Source organism: Anthonomus grandis, chromosome 9 (genome assembly GCF_022605725.1).
Source record: "Anthonomus grandis grandis chromosome 9, icAntGran1.3, whole genome shotgun sequence".
NCBI classification, from domain to species: domain Eukaryota; kingdom Metazoa; phylum Arthropoda; class Insecta; order Coleoptera; family Curculionidae; genus Anthonomus; species Anthonomus grandis.
This window is the reverse complement of record NC_065554.1, coordinates 23,884,355-23,906,121: the sequence shown is the minus strand read 5'-3', so window position 1 is coordinate 23,906,121 and position 21,767 is coordinate 23,884,355. Positions and strand designations below refer to the sequence as shown.

The following is a 21,767-nucleotide window of genomic DNA, read 5'->3' as shown; positions in this document are numbered from 1 at the left end:
AGAATTTTTGATCTAGTTTTCCTTTTTAAGATAGTCAATTGATTATCTGAATATAGGAAATTATTAGAATTAGTAGGTTTAGGACAGAGTGACGCGCTCTCACCATTACTTTTCAACGTAGTAATAATAATAATGATAATAATAGTAATAGAGAGAGGAAATGATGCAAACAAATCTAATAAAGATCATGGATTTATTAATTAATTGTTATTTTTGAGACGAGATTACACTAAAACACCCTATTCTTTCAACTAAAAAACTTGGAAATTACAAATTCTCTCCTCATCACTATATACTTAAATTTAGAGGCAGAAGTAATTCCGTGCAGGTGACGTTAATTATTGCCAAACTTTAAGCATTTAAGATTATAATATAAGGTGTCGGAATAATAATGCCTTTCACCCTTTTATAATTTTGAACATACATTAGGAAGGCACATTTTATGGATGTGGCTCCGAAATAAAGGAATACGTATTCCCCAAGAAACTTTCCTCATATATAGGGGTGCGAAGATCAAAATTTTGAAATTAGACTTTTTGGTGTGGGGCGGTTGTGATGGTGGGAAGCCAAATAAGCAATTCTTGCAAATTAGCGTTCCAGAAAATAAATTTTTAATATTAAAAAAAACTGATAGCCGAGTTTGAAGCGTTATAAAAGCTAAGTAAACACCATCGAAAACAATATAAGCCTATACTAACCCATGAAAAGTCATAAAGCAAGAAACTCGCTAAGAATCTCGAATCCCTTTTCTTGTAAATCCCGAAAGGGCCTTAAATTAACCGTACATCTTTCATTAGAACGTGTGTAATGGCGTCGAAAGGGGTGGCTATAGACCCCTTTCTGCTTCGCTGTGAGGGAAGGAGGAGGGAACGAGGGGGGCGACGTGTCTTTAATTATGGAACCGACACCACTGACGATTTATTGGCGACGGCCCCCCCAAATCTTATTCTGGCGGTTAATGCCCGCATTATAATGTCTTGTATTGTTTTGTTTAGGTTTAGGCAGCTTTGTTTATTCGGTTTAAAGGGGTGAAGCATAAAAAATTATACTTTTTCCTCTCTTTGGGTGGCTTAAGCCTTAATTCGCCATAAATCCGAATACACTGCCATCTTTATGTCAGTGTCAACACCTAACCATATCTGCTGACCTTAGCAGAAATCAATAATAATCGGCATTTGTCAATCAATATTACATAAAGGTACGTTCACACTCAACGGCAATAAACTATAAAAACCAAATCATGAAACGTCTTGCTAATACCAAAGCCTCAATATTAACCAGATATAAAACTTTCATAAATATTCATATGCAATTACTCGTAGCAAATAAAAGAAAAAAAAAACTACGTGAATAAAAAAAAGCAATTTATACCCTTTAGTTTTAACGTTTTGCTCAAAGATGCTGTTGACTCTTTAAAATTGACTCCGTTCCAACGACTCTCTTTGATGCAAAAAAAAGGCAATATCAAACGGCAAACAAACAAAAAGTCTCTTGCTTTTGCCAGGAAGAGATTTATTAATTTCAAAAGTGAGGGATATGTGTGTTCGTTTGGGGTCTATGTCACTGGATATGGAAATATAGTATTTCGGAATAGGTCATAGTAGGAGGTCAAGGTGGTCTGTATCCATAAACGTTTTATTGACTTGCTTTGCAGAGGGATAACTTGAAGAGTTTCTGGATAGCTTTGCACATTATACTTTAATTATTTCCTTAATCTATAGGACAGTTAGTTTCAAAATTTTATCTTAAGTGGTCTAGGAGCCTCGTGAGTTTAAATAGAGGAGGGTGGCTACCAACGAACTGTCAAATGGACTTGGAGTGAGAAAACTGGAAAAGTTTCGTCGATATTGTGCTGCATCCTAAACAATATTTTTCCGATGTGCTTACATAAATTCAATGCAATTTGGCTTATAGGTTTAGCTTTACTAGTTCTTTAGAAAATTCCCAGTTTTGATGGGAGTGAATTGAATAATGTCTGCAACTAGCAAACATCTATTTAAATTAATTTTTTATATCAGTAGGCCAGTGGTTAAAGATCTTTAAGGATGGTATTTCTAGACCTTCTTGAACCTACGGTATTCTAGCGCTTTGAGAATGTAAACATTGTTGAAGTTACGTGTGGTATACATGTTGATATCACCACATATTATATAGTGACTTTGAATAACATATAATACATATAATTTTTGGGAGGTAGTTGTCCCACTTCTTGAGGTGTTGGTTGTACCCCTTCCAGGTACTTGAGCCTCTTGCAGAGTTGGGTCGGGCATTCACAGAGCAGGTGTTCTGCTGTTTCTGGGGCATTGCTGCAGAATCTACATTGGTCGTCCTCTGTTATACCTATTGCCTTTAGGTGATATTTTACTGGGCAATGACCGGTTAGGAGTCCGACTGCTGTTCTGATGTCTGATCTGTTCATTTCTAGGAGCTGTTCAGCTCTTTTTCTAGAAGTGGTTATAAACTTTTTTGCCTGTCTTAGTCCTGCTGACCTGTTTAGGTCTTCGGTGATGTGGGTCTTCATTAAACCACAGTATGGCTCTGGACCATAATATGGTGTTTGAGCCCCTTTTTTTGCAAGGCGATCGGCTTCTTCGTTCCCCTCTATACCCCAGTGGCCAGGTAGCCACATTAGTGTTACTTGATTCTTTGTTGTAAGGCGCTTTAGGGTTTGTTTGCACTCCCAGACTAGCTTTGAATCACATTTAAAAGCTTTCAGGGCCTTTAGAGCAGCTTGGCTGTCTGATAGTATAAATATGTGTTTTCTTTGGAGGCCTTGGTTGATGCACTCTTCTGCGCATATGTCTATGGCAAGCACTTCAGCTTGAAAGATGTTAGGGTATTTGCCCAGTGACTTTGAGATCTTAATGTTAGGGCCTGACACGCCCAGTCCTGCTCCTTCTGTTAGTTTGGAACCGTCTGTGTATCATAGCGATGCATTGTCGGCTTTTGGCACTTCTTTTTTCTCCCATGATTGGCGATCATCTATGATCACTTCGAATGGAATTTCTAGATCCAGCATGGCCGTTATGTGGTCACGTGGTTTGCTGGCATTTTCCAGTTTAATTTCTTCGAGGATGCGCAGGTGACCACTTAAATCCCCAGGCTTGAATTTGCCGGTTTGGAAAAGCCTGTAAGCACTGTTAATTGCCTCTTTTTTCACGCTTATGTGAAGTGGAGGCATGTTTAGCAGTGCCTCTAAAGCTGTGGTAGGACAAGTAGACATTGCCCCGGTTATTCCTAGACATATCAGCCTTTGGACTTTGTTTAATTTGGTCTGTGCGGTTATTTGTTTGGTCTTCGGCCACCATACCAGCGAAGCGTATGTGATGATGGGCTTAATGACTGTTTGGTAGATCCAGTATACCATTTTCGGTTTTAGCCCCCATGTCTTGCCAACGAGTTTGCGGCATGTCCAGATTGCCACTATGGCTTTGGAAATGGTCTTGTCTAGATGATTGTTCCAAGTTAGTTTGTGGTCCAAGGTAACCCCCAGGTATTTCACCTCGTTAGAAAATGTTAGCTGAGTTCCGTTTATTATAGGTGCTTTGAGTTCTAGCTTCCTTTTTCTGGTAAACGGCACTAAAATTGTTTTTTTAGGATTTAAAGATAATCCTTCAGTTTCGCCCCAGTTTTGTATAGTATTTAGGGCACTTTGCATTCGATTCGATATTACGCCCTCGTGCTTGTAATTGTAAGGATCCTTTCATCTTTAAAAGTGAAAAAGTTGGAAGGAGAATTGTTCTAATGATTCATTTTTGCTGAATAAAAATATCTCTACGCTAGTCTGATGTACATAATCTCTGAATTGCAAAATTGCATAATTCTTACTTGCAAGATTCTTACTTAATTTAGTAAGTGATTCTGGCTGAATCAGTGCACAATCTAAGATCAAAAAGTATAATGGCTCATGTTGTGCTCTAAGTGGAGTGAAGACCACAGAGCTTTTCTTGAGAGAGTTAAGATGAAGTCCATTTCTTTGGCCCTATTTAGACTAGTCTCCTGCACACATTGGTTTGCCTTGCTTGCCAACTGTTCCCAGTCTTCAGCATGAATAATGGCTGAACTGTCATGTGCTAATAGGGTTATTTATAGTATAATTTCTAGACACTATCCTATGCTTCATTTAACAAATAATGGCAAATCATTGATAAAAATCATAAAGAGTATAGTTCCAAGAACACTACCCTGAGGTACTCCAGCTTTAACCTCTAACCAACTCGATATAGATATTCGCTTCTTACTTCGCAGCCTGGTTGCCTGAGTTCTCCCTGTCTTTCGATCCACTGATAAATTGGTACCCTGATTTCATAAATGTACAATTTGCTCAGGAGGATTTTATGGTTCATTTAATGACAACTAGCTTTAGTATGATCGAAGAATATTCCCTTAAGAGACTTCAACTTTCTGTTAAAATGTTCAAGGACTTCCAGATAAAAGGACACAACCGCATCGGTTGTTGATCGCCCAGCTGCAAACCCATATTTTCTTAAAGTTACGACTTTAAAGGTCCGAAGTCTTATCTCAAAGGCCTTTTCAAAGACATGGCAAAAAAGCAAATGGCCTGTATGACTAATGTCACTTATTTCTCCTTACTTATGTAGAGGTGCCACAATTATTGATCTTTTCAGTTCATTGGGGAAGTATCCATGTACAAAAGATAAATTAATTAAATGTATAACCGGAACAAGAATTTCATTCAAGCATGAAACGAGCAGATTACATGAACATCATCCATCTCACAAGAACTTTTCCAGCTTTATTAGTCTGTCAATCTCGTTCTCAGTCAATGGCATCAGAAACATGGGTGGATATATCATGGGTCTCTGGCAATATAAAGGTCATGTAAGGAGTAGAGTTTTAGGCAAATCTGTTGATAAATTTAATGAAATACTCATTAAAGGCATTGGAAATATCGCTTTCCTCTCTGATCTCTGATTCCTTGACTATCATTACTTCAGGTAGTTGTTTTTTCCTAGCCTTACTGATACATGTGCATTTATTATATCCCAAGCAGTTTTCGATTTATTTGTTGAATATAGAATAGTTACTCATTAGGAGAAGGTTGGCTAAAAGCTATTGTTTGCTACACTATTAATTGATTTAAGAGTCGAATAACTGAAAAAATTTTGTCTGGATACTTTTGTACCCTGAACATCGATCATTGTTTCGTTCGTCGATCATTTTTTCCCAATCCAATGTAAAAATGTCGCATATATCTTTTGTGGTTAAGATATTTTAGTTTTTACGGAACTGAGTTAGTTAGAGTCGATCACATGCTATAGTGTTAACTGGCTTTGGAGTCTGATACTTGAGAAAAGTTTCACCTTGATTGCTTTGCAACCTTAACAAAATTTTATATATATGCATTCCTTAATCTAGTGCAATTTGTTTTCTATTTTTATCTTTAGTGGTTCTTGATATATTCAAGTTTCAGTGAGAGGAGATTGGTTCTAAGCCATCATGTGTTTCATTGTGAACTAGACTTGGAGCTGGGTAACTGGAAAAGTGATGACTGGATTGTTTTGCACCCATAATAAATTTATAGACTATTATTTTCCTAATATAATGCTGTTTGTTTTAATTATTTATCTTTAGAGGTTTTTTGTAGATACTTACCTTAATGTGAAAGGAGGTTAAGAAAATATTTGTCTATAATGTTGTAAACATCCCTTATAGTATTTCTAATTGAATCCTCTTAATCCAATATTGAAATCTTATTATATAGGCCCAAAATGTATAAGACATGATTCGGTCATGTTGCCCAACTCTATTAGCCCAACTCTACCGGCCGATCAGCTGTTCGCCATCATCCATCTGTCACACTTGTCACTGTGCTGTTTGTTTACAAAACATTGTTCGTTTATAAGATTTTTTACAAAAAAATACAAATTCGTACGTATTAATAAAATTCCTTCATAAAAATGAGTTCCACGGATTACCTTCGACTAGCCGAACATAAAATATTCAAGGAAGCGTGCGAAATTCTCCCGAAATCCGTCAATAAACCGCTGAACTTGATCGCTGTGCGGGACTCGGTTTTATTTACGTGGGACTTCGCTAATAATTGTGTTTTGTCGTTAAATGTTAAGGCGGCCAGAAGTAAACAGGGGGATAATGTAATTCATCAGGTAAGTACTTAAAAACAATGTTAAATTTGTATTACAATTTGCGGGAAAATCCATATGTCCACATAACCTCACTTTTACGCGTGAGCCTGAGCCAGGCTAGAGGGTCAAGGGGGGATAAACAGACATTCTACATTCAGATAGTACATTTTTGGTTTATTTATTAGTATTGAATTTATACATTAATATTTTGCTCAATACATTGCAATTAATTAACCCAATATTGGTCAATTTTGTTTGTTTGATTTGAAGTTTAGTAACATAAAAAAAATCATGATTTTACATACTGTAATGAAACACTTTATTACATAATGATCTCTTTGCGGGTATCAAACTATTTTACCTAAGTATTTCTGAAAAAAACCAATATTTAGGTGGATGAACATTTATTTCACAATCATAATAAGATGAAAAGGGAATTGAAAAGACTGTTTGGGTGATTGGTTCATTGACTTCAGAGTGACATGGAGTGAAAATTAAATAGTAAACAGTCAAAAGCATAGAAATTGTATTTATCCCTGCGACTGTTTACGGTTTATGGTGTACAATAAATTTTCATTTAATATATTTCTTAACACATTGATGGACAGTGTGAACATAGTCAATGTTCCAAAAAAATCACATTGATATTTTAGAAACATATGAACCGATTTTTTTCATATTTTGACCATATATATAAAATAGGATAAGGTTTGAAAAAAACAACTTTGGACGCCATACTGCCATAACAGTTGTGACCCACCAACATTACTTTCTGACTTTATGACAGGACGCATTACTGCATAGGCAGTAATTTTTTAATGACAATTTTGGGACACTATATTGCTAGAGCAGTATAAATTTCTAAAACATTTTAACTTGGAGAAACATTTATTTTGAAGAAAGAAATAAAATACAACTTAAAGTAAAAACTAGTTCCTATAAGGCTAAAATGGTAACTTTCAAAGCATGTCGGACATAATGCTGGTTTGTCTTCACAACCCTTACATCTGTATGAAACTTGTGTCCTTTTTGAAACACTCCTTGCAGTTTAAAAAGTAGTTCTTCCTTTTATAATTCTCAGAGGGCAAGGGGATTTTTTCGGGAAAATGTGGAGTATCATTATTATCTGGTCTTGCTGGTGTTCGCCGATTGTCATGTACAGCAATGTTTTTGTTTGTTTTAAAAAAAAGTGTACCATTTTTTTCATTTGCAGGTATTTCGAGCAATCCTCGAATAATCTTTTCTCGAAATTCAATCATTCTGATATTTTTTTACTTTTTTCTTGTAAATAATAAATGCGTTAAATATTGTAACGTCTAGTAAATGAAAAATGATTTTCTTATACCACCTTATTGTTTTTCGTGGGCATGAGTAGTAAGATACAAGCTGATCCAGTCTATCAACACCAGACATATATTTGTCATATTCTGCTACTTCAACTGGTTTTAATTTCACCTTAAAAAAATATATATTATTATATTAGTGTACCTATTTTAAAAAAACAAAAAATTTACCTTAGCCAAAGCGATTTGAGACTTCAATTAACTTGGGATGACACTTGGTGGTTAAAACTAAGACATCCCTGTTGTCTCTCCATTTAGAGACGTATACACCTCGATGTCTTCTCCAGATGTATTCCCCCTTTTTCAAAGTCACAACTTTTGGATTGCCTTTCCTATTGCTCCTGAGGGTCCCTGTTGTGTGAGTTTTGTGTTTTAAGAGGTTTTCTGAGAGCTTTGCACTATTATAAAAATTATCCATCACCAGATGGTGTCCTCTATTGAGATATGGACTCATTAGTCGCAAAACAAGCGAATCCACTTTTGATTCCGCTTCAATTTTTTCACTTTTTCCTTTGTATATTTCTATATTAAATAGGTACCCATTTGGCGCACATAACTCAAAAAATTTTATTCCATATCCTGCTCTTTTATTTTTTATGTACTGTCTGAAACTAAGCCTTCCTATAAAAAGCAGTAGTGACTCATCTAAACTTAAGTGTTCCTCAGGGCTATAAGCATTTTGGAAGTTCTGGATAATAATGTCCAGAAGAGGTTGTACCTTGTACAGTTTATCTTGACCTACATTTTCATAACAACATAGGTATCTTAGAATTTACTCATATCTTCTTCCAGACATAAAGTGAGAAAATATAGGGTGATAGTATAAGGGATCCACTGAAAAGACCTTCCCTAGCGCGGGATATCCTATTTGGGCTCTAAGAAGGGTCACAGCTATAAAAATATCAAATTCCTCGAATTTTATTTGTGTGGTCGAGAAGTTCTGGACATGGTCTCACCATATTTATTAGAGCAATTTATTATTAAATTTTTGATTTCAGCTGTCCAAAGCATTTGAAATACTTCAAGGGAACTCATATCATCACAAATTCTATCTTGATATCTTGCACAAATTCAACCCATTCATCTAAAAAAGAATAGAAACATGCAATAAACAAAGAAAAGTATAAAACTGGAAAACTCACCATCTTTGTCTTCGTTTCCCTCATTTTCTGTGTCAATATATTCACAATTGGTATCTGTTTCAATATTTTCTTTCTCTGACTTCTCAATTTCAGAACTGCTGCTTAAATCACTATCTCTGGGTTGATAAGTAGGGTCATTTATATCAAATTCACCGTCTCTGTCTACAAAAGGGTCCGACCTTTCCGTGTCCGTAGAATCACTTTCACAGTATTATATAGTATATCACTAGACACTTCATCATAAAGTTTTAACAATCTCTGTTGTTCTTTAGGATCCATTACTAATTACGCAGATCACAAAAACAAAAATACGTGCTACCTCTGGGACAGTTAAGATACAACTGGGTAGTAAACAATGAGACCGTTACTGCTATAGCAGTAAGAGCGCCAAAATTACTCCCCACTCAACTAACAAACAGCTTGCCTATGCAAACTAGTTTCTCCTACTAGCAGGACAGTGCCCCAAATTTAAAAGAGTTGCAGTGGGACAGTATTAGTTGAACTACAGTAAATCTATATTCAAATTCCTACTGCTATGGCAGAAGTGAATTTTCATACGCGATTTATTTTACTGCCATAGTAGTAGGTGTCCCATGGCGTGAATTTTAGAATACTTCTATGGCAGTAACGTCCATCAACGTGTTAATATGTAATTCTATATATATATAAGCCCTCAGTTTAGGATGTGTTGGTCCCATTTCAAATGTTATGATGATTTTTATTAATATATTATTCATTTGTAAATAGTCAACAAGTCTATCTTTTAAGTGTTTGGCAAAGATCCTGCAAAATTATTGATTATATTTATCGGAAGGTAGTTAATAGAATAGATAGATAGATAGTTCTATATACCGATATCCTAAATTAAGAAGAAACTATTCCTGTTTTAAATATGAAGCTATGGATCAATAAGGTAAATCTTTTACTAATAGTATCTATTCCAAGAGCAGGGCTGTAAGAGATAATGTTAATTTTAAATTGATTATTAGGTTTTTTATAGGATATTTATTCAAAAATTTTAAAAATACTGACTGTGATGTTCTGGTTATTTGGAAAGTGTCTATTATCATTACTTTTTATTTTTATCATGTTTTTATTTGTAGTAGTAATTTGATTAGCTGCTTCATTTACAAGTCTACTTATTTTTCATTGTTTTTACAATTATTTGATGATTTTATTTAAATGTTTTTTTATTTTGCCAAACTCTATGCTTTAATTAAATATTTGGTTCCTAAATGGGAGTTAGACTTGTCTAAAATTTTCAAATAATGTATTTTTTATCTCTCTTTTAATATTCATTGATTTTAATCCTTTCGTTGTTGCATAAGTGAGGCTAATACAGCAATAGATTTTATCAGTTTTAATTTTAATTAAATTTACCCTCTAAAGAGACACTTTTGTCTGTAACAATCCCAGACAGCGCATGAGATAATAATTTGAAAAAATAATTTCTTAAGAAATTATTGAACTGTTGTCCTATAGAAGGGAAGAGTATTTTAAAAGCATCAACATTAAATCGACAAGTATTTTTTCATATAGTTCCCCCATAGTCACTCTTGCTTGACAACCCATCCGGCACTCTTCCATCTTATACAACGCCACGTCCATATCAAACACCGAAAAAACAAACAAAACTGATTATATTATTATCCCGTCCAAACTATCACCGTATTTTTCCTCGGGACGATCCCGCGGGACTCCTGGTCATTTTTCCGCATTCCTCCGGGATCGCCCGATATAGCTTATTGCCTTGCGTTTCTAGTTTTCTTCTTGGCTGATTCTCCCAGGCTTCCGGGAGGGCCGACTTATTGACTACCATATGTTTGGTTAATTCAGGGACATCCGTCAAGTCCGCATAAAATATCTAAGTTTATTCGGTGAAGGTCTTGTTTAGCAACTTTTCTGAAAATCACACTTATAATTATGGGAAACGGCTTAAAATGTGTGTTATTTTACCGGGAACAATTTTCCGATGGCGGAGGAATAAATTTACAAGTTAAACGTTATTTTTCCAAGAAAACATGGAAAATGTACACAAAAAAATTTAAATAACGAATTTTACGTTTTTCCATTTTAATCGTACCCGCAATTATAAATCCAACCCAACCCAATTATAAAAGCATCGGCATTTTTAAAAAGTTTTACAACTGTAAAAAATGTTCTCATTATCGAAAAAACATCATACCTCACACCTTGTCGAAATTATACGTTGAATTGGGTTGAGTTGGATTCTGTTGGGTTGGGTTCGGATGGGTTAATAAATATTTTCTTCCAGGTTATAAGTCCCTGCATCCAGAACATAATTTATTTCTTTTAGGCAGATAAAAATAAAAAAATTTCAGTTAACTTGGAGCTTGTGTAGGTCTATGGGATCGAAAGAACACAGTTTCAACTATCTGGGCGGATTAAATCATTCTTCCTCTTCCTCTTTTCATATTTTCTTCCAGTTTATAATCCCTGGGTACAGATCATAAATCTTTTTTTCCAGGCAGTCGAAAATTAAAACATTTCAGGCAAATTGAGATTGTGGAGGTTCATGGGATCGAAAGAACTCAGTTTTAGCTGCCTGGACGAATTAAATCATTTTTCCTCTTCTCTTTTTTTATATTTTCTTTGAGGTTGTAAGATATAGCTAGGGCTTAAAAAAATTATTGAATGACCAAAGCCTGGAAAAATAGAGAAGCTATTTCCAGTTCCTGGAATACACTAAAAAAAATCTTCCAAGAACCTGGAAGAATTCCTTTTTGTCAACTTCTGGAAAACAACGTTAAAAGTCTAGAAAAATAGAGAAAATTTCTAGAAAACCCTCCATAAAACCAAAAAAAAAAAAATTTATTTCCAATACCTAAAAGTCAGAAAATTACGCTATATATAAAAAAAGGTGTCTGAATAGCCTTGAAGGAATTTAGAAAAATGTTGATTTGATTGTTGCAAAGTCCTAAAACTGCCGATAAAAGACTGCAAAACGTGAAAAATAATTCCAATTATTGGAAAACATAAAAAATTACGTCAAAAACCAGGAATAATCACAAAACTATCTTTAAAAATTTGGAATAAGAGTAACAAATATAGAAAACGTAAAAAATTACATCAAAGGCATTAAGAAATTGCCTCCAAGAGCCTGGAAGATATTTTTTTTAATTTCTAGAGCACTTAAAAACCACGTCAAAATCCTGGAAAACATACAAAAATCAATTCCTGGAAACCAACAAATTAAATCAATTCAACATTCTAAATCCTCCCAAGAACCTCGACGATTAGAATTTTTCCCTATTTCTGGAAGACGTAAAATATTATATTGAATCAGATCAGTTCCATTGATAACACGCCAAACAGAAATTTAAGATTCTAAAAATACAAAATGTAACAAAAAATTGTAGACCAGTTCGGATGTTATGACACTCTGTCATATATTTCCATTCTTGTTTCGCACATAACGAAAGAGGAATGGCGAGGTAGTCTATGGAGAGCGTGCTAACTGTTCCCTAAATTACGGCCATCGATAATAATTTATGATACTGTTTCAGGGAATTATTAAAAAGTTGCTTAAAACTGTTGTAATTTTTGACAAAAACTGTATATAGCGCCTATTATAGTACATATATATATATATATATATATACATAGGAATCGATAAGAAACTCTTTTTATAGCATAAAATAGCATTCAAAAAATTAAGTTAATTTTCCGTTATTATTTTCTCGGATAGAGTGGGTTTATTGTCCGTCCCAATACCAGTAAGGGTATGAATGACACCATTAGGGTAAAATAAAATATTTAAAAGTAGGTAAGAATTGTAATTTTATTTTATAATTAACCTTAAAATAATAGTTGAAAGAATCACCTTATCAGATAAAAAATAAACTGATCACTTTTACTCGAAATTGAAACAGCTGTTAGGGTTTATAGGGAAAAAATTGAGAACTGTTTTTTAAAAAAAATGTTGGACACTTTGAATATTTGTACAGTTTTTGTTCTTTGGTTATGGTCGGTTGGCCTTTAAAAAGGCTTTAAATTTTTTAGGAATATGATGTTTAAATTAAATTATTTTTTTATTATAACTTTAAAGAATTTTTAGAACATTTTTTACTAGTACATAATTTGGATTAGTCTGATGCCTAGATAAACCTCGAAGAGAGGTGTCAAATTAACAAAAGAAAAGCAATAACTTAAGGCCAAGGGATAAACCCGTATTAGGCGCCAAAAATGTTTGAAAATCTTGAAAAGTAGATGGAAAAGATGGCTGATTGGGGTTTGCAGGTAAAACAACTCCAAACAGTTTTTTACTTGTAATTTTTAAATTGAGATAAGGATATCTAAATGAGAATTCGATTTTCCCCCTTTTTTCCATTCTTTTATTGAATAATTATTGAACAAATTCATACAAGCCAAACGGCCCTTGCAATAAAACACAAGAGAAATTTCGAATATTTTTATTAAAGGTGATTATAAATAATTAAGTTTTGTTTTAAACAGAAATAAGCTTAGAAAATTAATATTTAATTCTATCCCCAGTACCAATTAGTTCTGGGGTTTCCAATACACATACTATTTGAGACTTATCAATAGCACTCACATCATTTTCAATAATAGAAAAAATAGTCTTACAATTCCCGGTTGGTCTTAAGGCCTGAACCTCTATTTCTTCTTCACTAAAAAAGTTCTGTATTATACAAACATAATTATATGTTTTCTTCTTTCCAGGAAAAGCAGCAATAATAAATTCTCCTTTTCTTCTTAGGTCATTGAAGTCTTCTGGCAAATCCTCATTACTTGAACCCGAAGAACTCCATTCTTCATTTTCACTTTCTGATTCTGAGCTTACCCTTTTTTGGTTTTGGTGGTGCTTTTACTGCTTTTTCTAATTTTTCTTCTTTTTTTCTTTTTCTTATAAGTGCTCTTTGTGTCTTTGCTTCCATCTTTTCTCTTTTAATTTTTTCCTTTCCTTTATGAAATGAAATCCATTTTTTTGATGTCGCAGCATATGGCAACCTTTCTCTATATTTTGTTTTAGCCATGGACTCATTTTTTTCAGGAGTTTCCTCGGGCCATAAAATATAATCTAAAAATGCCAAAATAATATTTCGTGAATCGACATCAATAATAGTACCGGTTAAATCTGAACCTAAAACAGAACTTTGAGGTTTTACCAGAGACAAGTTGTTAGGTGTTAAAGAACTAGGCTGAGAAGGAGAGAAATAAGAGGATGACTATATCCATCAGAATTGATTTTATTGAGAATTCTATTTTGAGAATGTGATGTACTTGGTGTTGCACTAGTTGAATGTGGTGAAGAATCTCTTTGATGTTGATGTAAATTTGGTTGTTTCATTGGAGTTTTTTGTTGAATTTCAACTATTTTAGCAATGGGGGAAGATGGCAATGGTAAGGTATTTTGGTTACCGTTTTTGTTTTCTTTGATTTCGGCATTTTTACAACGCAATCTCAGTTTTTTCCATACATAAAATACCTCCTTAGCAGATTCTTCACCTCTCCACTTTCCTGTGGCAGCTAAAGCTTCCCTAAATTCATTAGCTCTTTTAGGTAACATTGTTGATTCTAAGTATAATAAATGCGGCACGTCGAATTCAGAAGCTTTACTAGCTTTATCAGGTTCTTCATTTGAATCCATTATTTTCTGACTTCGTGATTCATCGTTCATGCATCTTGTAAAATCAATTGCATCAGCATTAAATGGGAACAGCCCACAATTTCTAAACCCATTTTTGATTGTTTCTGCGGAACTGTCAGCTACTGCAACATTCAGCAAAGCTGGAAAGACTGCCTTTGTAACTGGACTGTTATAGTTTTTTCGTTTCCAGCTAATAACAGTATTTTTCCAATTATTTTTTAAAGGCCTAAATACGGAGACATCTGCCGGCTATAAAATGTAAGTTGCATTAGGGTATAAAGCAAATAACAAAATACCATTATCCTTACAGAATTTGGAAAGGTTATAAGTAAAGTGCGATTTGTGACCATCAACTAGATAGAGTACTGGTAATTTAACTCCCATTTCTTTTAGTTTTGGTAACAAATTGTAACATACATAATTGTGAAACGTGTTGGAAGTCATCCAACCTTTTTTTGACCATCCAATTATCCAGTCTGGTGGTGTGTTGCGACAAACTTCGGCCGGTATCCTTTCATAAGGAAGAACCCACATTGGGGGATAAAGGTTACCATCTGCTGATATAGTAAAAAGGACTGTTACTGACGATTTTATTTGATAAAAATTTTTCATTCCTCTAGGTCCAAGCACTAGTCTGGACTTGGGATTTGACTCGAAACCGGATTCATCGAAATTAAGGACTCTTCTTGAATCTTCAAATATATCCAGGCAATTTTCTGTTTCTAGGTACTCTTTTATTTCATTCTGCCACTTTTTAATGCTTTGCTCGGTGACAGCTGCCCTAGCAAGATTAATAGATTAAGCATATCGTTGACTCAGTTGAGGGTGACGTTTAGGAAAAAGCTGGAACCATTTATCGCCTGGAACACCATCCTTAAATGGAGTTTCGCGCCCATCCGCGCGGACAATATCGGCAACTCGGAATTCCTTTTTTTCATTTTTTTAACCCATTTAACAATAAGTGTTTCTTCATCAGTGGTTAAACATGGTTGTGGACCCATTTTTCTTGTACCAGAAATGTTGTTATTCTTAAGTTTATTTATAATTGTGGAATGGGGCACATTATATTTTCTTCCTGCCTCACGTACACCACATATTTTTAGTTTTACATCAGATATAGCTTTAGTTAGGTCTTCCTCGCTATATTTGAAAAAGACCTTTTTTGACTTGGCAGCCATGTTCTGAAAAAAAAATATATGTTGGCGTTTTCTATCAAGTGATATGAATCACTATCTGTTGACCAACCAGTAGTTGACCATTATAGAAAAGTGGTTAAATACTGGAAATCATCAACAAAAAGACATGTTTTTAATAGCAATGTATTTCTATAAAAATGTTTTATTTTTTTAAATAGAGAAGCAATGAATTTCCCTATTTTACGTAAAGTTTTTGACCACTTGGTCAACATTATATTTAATAATAATAAAAATAAACCTTTACACATAGTGCTAATCACTAATCTTTACTGAGCATGTTAATACTAAAAATGTTTTTACACCTAGCGTGATGGCGAAGATATGAAGAGATTTTAAGGTCAGTGTCTACTTACCTTGCTTCTTATTTAAGTCAGAAAATCCACACGCGCGAAACACCCTTACTTTGTAAAATTATAAACACACTAGAAACTGGTCACTGCTAGAAAATTGTGGCTGGCAATAAGAGTTGTATGATTGGCCGTCCTATTAGACCAATCAAAATGGATAAAAAGAACGGCTTTTTCTTATTTTAGGCGGTAAATTATAAACATGGTCAAGCACTGGCTTCTGGTCAATTACTGGCAATTAACCCTATACCCGAAAAACATCATTTAATTCTAACTTTCGCGGACTACTGGATCCAATGTTTAAAAGTACTTACATTTAATTTTTAAATAAGCCCAAATCGAACAAAATCGTAAAATCTTTTAAAAGTTAAAGCTATTTAAGCAACTATACTCTCACTAATTTTCCCTACTTTTTTGATGGCCTTTGATCAAAATCATGGTAAATATTCCAACGTTTCTAATTAGGTTAAAAAAAGGTACCTTAAGTTGACATTTTTCAGAGAAAATTAGAACTGAATTATTGACCTTTCAATTACGCCTCCTAGTGGTCAAATTTCGAGCTTAAAAATAATTTCCAGCATTTTCTCTCGGCCACTTTTATAATGTCAAAAAAAATCCCAATGAGATCAGATTAACAGTTTTCGAGATATAGTCGCGATCCACGCTTAACGAAAAACCCTGTATAAATAAATAAATAATAAATAAAAAGGCCTTTATTTTATACTCGGCGAAGGGCAGCATGCTGTTAACTTAACCGAGTACACATAAATATTACAATAATATTATTACTATCACAAAAACACATAATTATTAAGTAGTTACTAATAGAAAATGTTAAAATATACAGACGACAAAAAAAAAAAATTAACTATAACTTACAAAGAAAAATACAAATTTTACAGCTTAACGACTACTTGACATCATAATACTATATATATGCATGACCGATTTAACAATACAAATACTTATTAAAAAAATTAAATAGAACAATAGAAATAAAATTAAAAAAAAAAAAAAAACAATCCCAAAAAAAGTTGAAATAAAATCATCCAGTTGACTGTTTAATTCTAAGTTATTACTTTATATTATTGCTATTTTTCTCGATATTTATTGTTGGCTTTCAATCAATATCTTTTTTAGGTTGTTTTTAAAGGATTGGAAAGACTTATCAGTACAGTGACTAATAATATATTTATTTATTAGCTTTGAAGCACAGAAAGAAAATGATCTTTGAAAAATCGCAGTGCTATGTCGGGGGATATCAAATTTTAAAACCGTGCGTGTTGTTCGATTATGTCTGGTAGTTCCTGTTTTAAGTTTATTTCGTAAGTAGGAGGGACTATTGTTTTTTAATAGTTTGAATAGGAAACTGCAGTAATGAAGTTTTTCTCTATTTTGCACATTAAGCCACTTCAATTCTTTTAGCTTGCAAGTTACATGATCCCTTCCTCTCAACCCATAAACAAAGCGAATGCAAGAGTTCTGTATTTTTTGCAGTTTGTACCTACTAGAAGCATCAAGACATGGTCCATAAACAAAATTAGAGTAATTACAATGTGATAAAATTAGAGCTTCACAAAGCTGCCTTTTTAGTGTAATACTTAATAGATCCTTACTTTTATACAAATTTCTCAGGGACATATATGCTCTTTGAACTACTTTAGATACTTGTGTTTTAAACCTCAAATTTGTATCAAAAGTTACACCTAAGTTTTTGTGTTCTTTTAAATTCAGAATTTTTTCACTATCTATCACAAGATCACAGTTCATACGAGACCATGATGCCAAGGGGCCAATGTAAATTACAGCCGATTTTTTTGGGTTTAATTTTAAACCATTTTTTTTGAATAATGGTGAATTGTATCTAAGCACTGACCCAATGATTGCATAGATTCATCAACGTTATTCTTAGTAAACTGTTTATAAATTTGTGTATCATCACAGTATTGAGCCATACGACAGTCGCGAATTTTATTTTTTAGGTCATTTATATAAAGTATAAACAGCAAAGGGCCCAGAATGGATCCCTGGGGAACACCTCTTTTTAAAACGGCTGGCTCAGAGAACGAGTCTTCCACTCTTGTTATCTGGGATCTATTTGTAAGATAATTACTGCAAAAACGTATACCCTTATCATTCTTAAATTGATCAAAACATGGTAGATAAAACGGTTAGAGCCGAATATCGTCAATTCTTAATGCAGATCAGCTTTCAAGGTCAAACCGTTCAATGAAATTGATGCTTTGTCGATGTTATGATTGTATTGACAGTGCTTTAGCAGGTGCAAACGTTATCCCATGCAATTTATTAGACAAATAGATAATAAATTATTTACTATCCACATAAATAAAGTGTTTGGGAGACACTATTGTGACAATGTACAACAGCTGCAACTTTATTAAGTTTGAGTGAAGTTTGTGATTGTTTTATCTATAAAGGTTTGTTAAAATATAATTATAAATGCAGAAAAAAAATTACTTGTAAATTTGCTTTTCTGAAGTATTGTTTCTGGTAAATTTACACACATTATAAGCCTTTTCTTATAATTAACCGTTTATTTCTCCGTTTAAGTTATGCATGTATATACTTAACGGATTATCAAATCTAATCCCGATTCACCCTCCTATAAACGAAAACAATAGCCCAGGAAATCCAGAAATGAAGATATAACCGAAAAAAAAGGTCTTTAATGAATTCCGATTCCCGATTGTCCGCATGCAAATCGCCATTGTTGCGATTCTTTCAATTGTTTTTCGCTTTCGCCGCGACGCCGACCGACGCCGCGTCTTTTGTTTCGGTAGCGTTAATCTTTTGTTTCTGTTTCCCCTCCTCCCTCACCCCAATCGAAAATCGGAAACGGGGGGGCGGTCGAGGAATTTATAGAGTTAATTAACATCCAAGTGGCCTCTGAGACAAAAGGGCGACTTTTTTCCAATTTTCGTTTTTTTTTAATCTTTTGTAATTCAAAAAGGGATAAGTCGTGTGTTGCCTCGCTTTAATCGCGAAACGCATATTAAGTAATAAATCCAAGTGGGAGATTAAAAAATATGCACTGAGAAAAATGAGTTGGTTGAATCAACACTTTTAGGTTTGTCAATTTGAAAATGGTTTATTCAACAAAAAAAATATAAAGAATCTATATTTGAGCGTTAGCCAATTTTTAAAAACACGTTCAAATTCATTCGTTAAGTTAACATTTAAAACTTTATTAAATTCTAGTTTAAGTGTTCATATTTGCTTCATTGAAGAGTTTTACACTGTTAGGTCTTCTCTGTTCTCTCCTCTTTCGTTATTTTCTGCACCCTTTTGCGCATCTGGTTTATCTTGGTTGCTAAATTGCTTGAGCTGTTTTAACCCTGATTTTCACTGAATCCTTTTAAAGTATGTTAAAATTTAAAAAAAAATAGTTAACAGTTCAATCCCTGATCGAAAAACCGATTCCTAAGAGTGTATATCGGGTATAAAAAACATCCAAAGATTGTTCATCCTCTCGTTCTTTGAGGTTGGGAAAAAATCGCCGCCCGCGTTAAGAAATCGTTAGCGTGCAAAAAATCTGCGGAAAATTTCCGTAGCCAACGGAGCATGTGATTTCCAATCTGTTTAAAAACTTTATAATTGAATAATTTTTCAATAAAAACAAGCGATGCGACGCGGCTTTTGCGGCTCCGTGTATTTTTTCGCCATCAGAAAGATTTTCCTCGGGAAAACCGATGAAAATTGCTTTTTGGTGGAAATTCTATTATCTTGTTAGGGAAATATCGTAATTTAATGCGATTGGTGCGAAAAATTCAGTTAAGTTTGTACCTGGTTTCCTTATTTTTTCAATTTAATGTTATTTAAGATTATTAATTAAGATGAAATATAGCCGTATTTTTTTACAGTAAATAGATATACAGGTTGGGGTATCGATCACTACGCATAGAGAGTTTCTTAAAGGCCAAGTATAGTAACGCGCACGCGTTTTATTTTAAAAATTTATTATGCCATAATTATGAAACTCTAGACGTAATTTCTTATAAAAATACTAGTTGCATATTGAAAACATGAATGTAGAGTGCGACTATTGATCAGACTTTCGAACCTTTGTTTATTATATCTCACTCTATGCGTAAGTACAAAATTGAATGATTGCAGTTGTCTTATTTAAGTCTATTACATTCCCTGATTTTATGTGTTTTTTTATGTTCCAAAGGATGTACAGGTTTTTGAAGTGATATTCAAGAAAGAGACTTTGCCAAGCCTTGCGATCACTGTTTGAACCAAAATGGATTTTTAGCAAATATCTTGAATATCCCTTGACGAATTTTGTTGAAATTGTACAGTCTTGTTTGCTTTGATAAGAGGCGGATTCACAATTAATTAGAAACAATAATATTCGATAGACGCACTGTATCGATATTTCTGTGCGTATTGAACTCAAGATTGATCATGTTTACATAGTAACCAAAGTCTAATAATAATATTTTACTCAGTAAGCGTTTTAGAGCATCTGAATTATGCATCTAAAGAAATGAACGACATACATGTGCTTTAGAAGCACGAGTTTATATCTGGCTGAAAAAAGGGCCAATTTCCATAGAAATTATAGTAACTTTTATATTTTAAATTTTCTTTAGACTTTAACTATATGAATTTTAATGTAAGTTATATAAGAAGAATATTTGGAAGGAAACGAATTTAAGGAGAAAATTTAAAGTTGTTTGATATTTAGGAAAAAATTAATTATAATAAGTTTGAATGCCTGGAAGAAAATGAATTCCAGGGAAAAAATTTAGTGGCATGGAATGCCTGGAAAATGTGACGAATCATATATAATAGTCAAAAGTAAATGCTTTGAATAAAATTAAAGTACAGTACAACTTCTCTAGTTCGGACACTCGCTGATTCGGACACTCCAGTAATCCGGCGTTCCTAGGTGTCGGGATATTTTACCTCTGTAGTCCGGATAAAGGAATGTTTTCAATACGAATCGATTATAAACGGATTTTTCCTTTTTAAACTTGTCAAAACCAATATTGTTAGCAACCTAATGGGTTTGGCGCCTTTGGCGGTCAGTTATCGTTTAGTTACCGTGCGTCGTGTGTCAATGTGTTATTAAAAAAAAAATGGCGCCAAATAAACGACCGCATAACACAGTTACTCTTGCGGAGAAATGTAAAATATTAGATTTTCTTGATAAGGTGGGAAGCATACGCAGGGTGGCTGAGAAATTTAATGTACCAAAATCAACTGTAAGTGATATAAAGAAAAACAAAACTAAAATAAGAAGATTTGTGTCGGAGTCATTCAGTGGAGCAGGTATGTATGATTTAATTTTTATTGTAGGTAATGTTATTATGAAACATATTTTTATCTTTTCAGGTAAAAGGCAGGTTATCCGAAAGGGAGAACATCCCGAAGTTGAAGCTGCTTTATATAAGTGGTTTCTACAGCAGCGTAGTGCTCATGTACCTGTTTCTTCTGATATCTTACGAACGAAAGCTAAACAATTTTATGAAAGAATAACTGGGAAGAGTGATTTTTTAGCGAGTTCAGGTTGGCTTGACAAATTTAAGAAAAGGCACGGAATACGCTTTCTTAAAGTGTGTGGTGAAAAACTTTCCAGTGATGTAAGTGCTATAGTACCTTTTCAAGAAAAATTTCTAGCTGTGGTTAATGAAATGAAGCTAAGTCGTGACCAAGTTTATAATGCTGATGAATCAGCGGCCTTTTGGAGAGCCTTGCCGGACACTACATGGGTTCATAGTCAGGAACAATCAGCACCAGGGCGAAAAATATCTAAAGATCGCGTAACATTCATGCCCTGTTGCAATGCGGCTGGAACTCATAAGTTACCCCTTTTAGTTCTTGGAAAATCCGCAAATCCAAGGGCATTTAAGAATGCTACTTTACCTCTTAAATACAAGGCAACCAGCAAAGGTTGGATGACCAGGACATTGTTCTTCGAATGGTTTAAGACTTGCTTTATACCAGACGTCAAACGTTTTTTATCGGATGTTA

At 33.8% G+C, this 21,767-nt stretch overlaps 1 protein-coding gene across 1 annotated transcript in view; it reads left to right on the top strand.

Annotated features, from left to right (window-relative positions):
• The first annotated feature begins 5,828 nt into the window (after nucleotides 1–5,828).
• Nucleotides 5,829–21,767, top strand: part of LOC126740205 (nuclear pore complex protein Nup88) — a 173,651-nt gene continuing 157,712 nt past the window's right edge. The window contains exon 1 of the mRNA XM_050446140.1: nucleotides 5,829–6,128. Coding sequence (XP_050302097.1) covers nucleotides 5,922–6,128 — 207 coding nt within the window. The 5' untranslated portion in view covers nucleotides 5,829–5,921. The remainder of the gene's footprint in view (nucleotides 6,129–21,767) is intronic.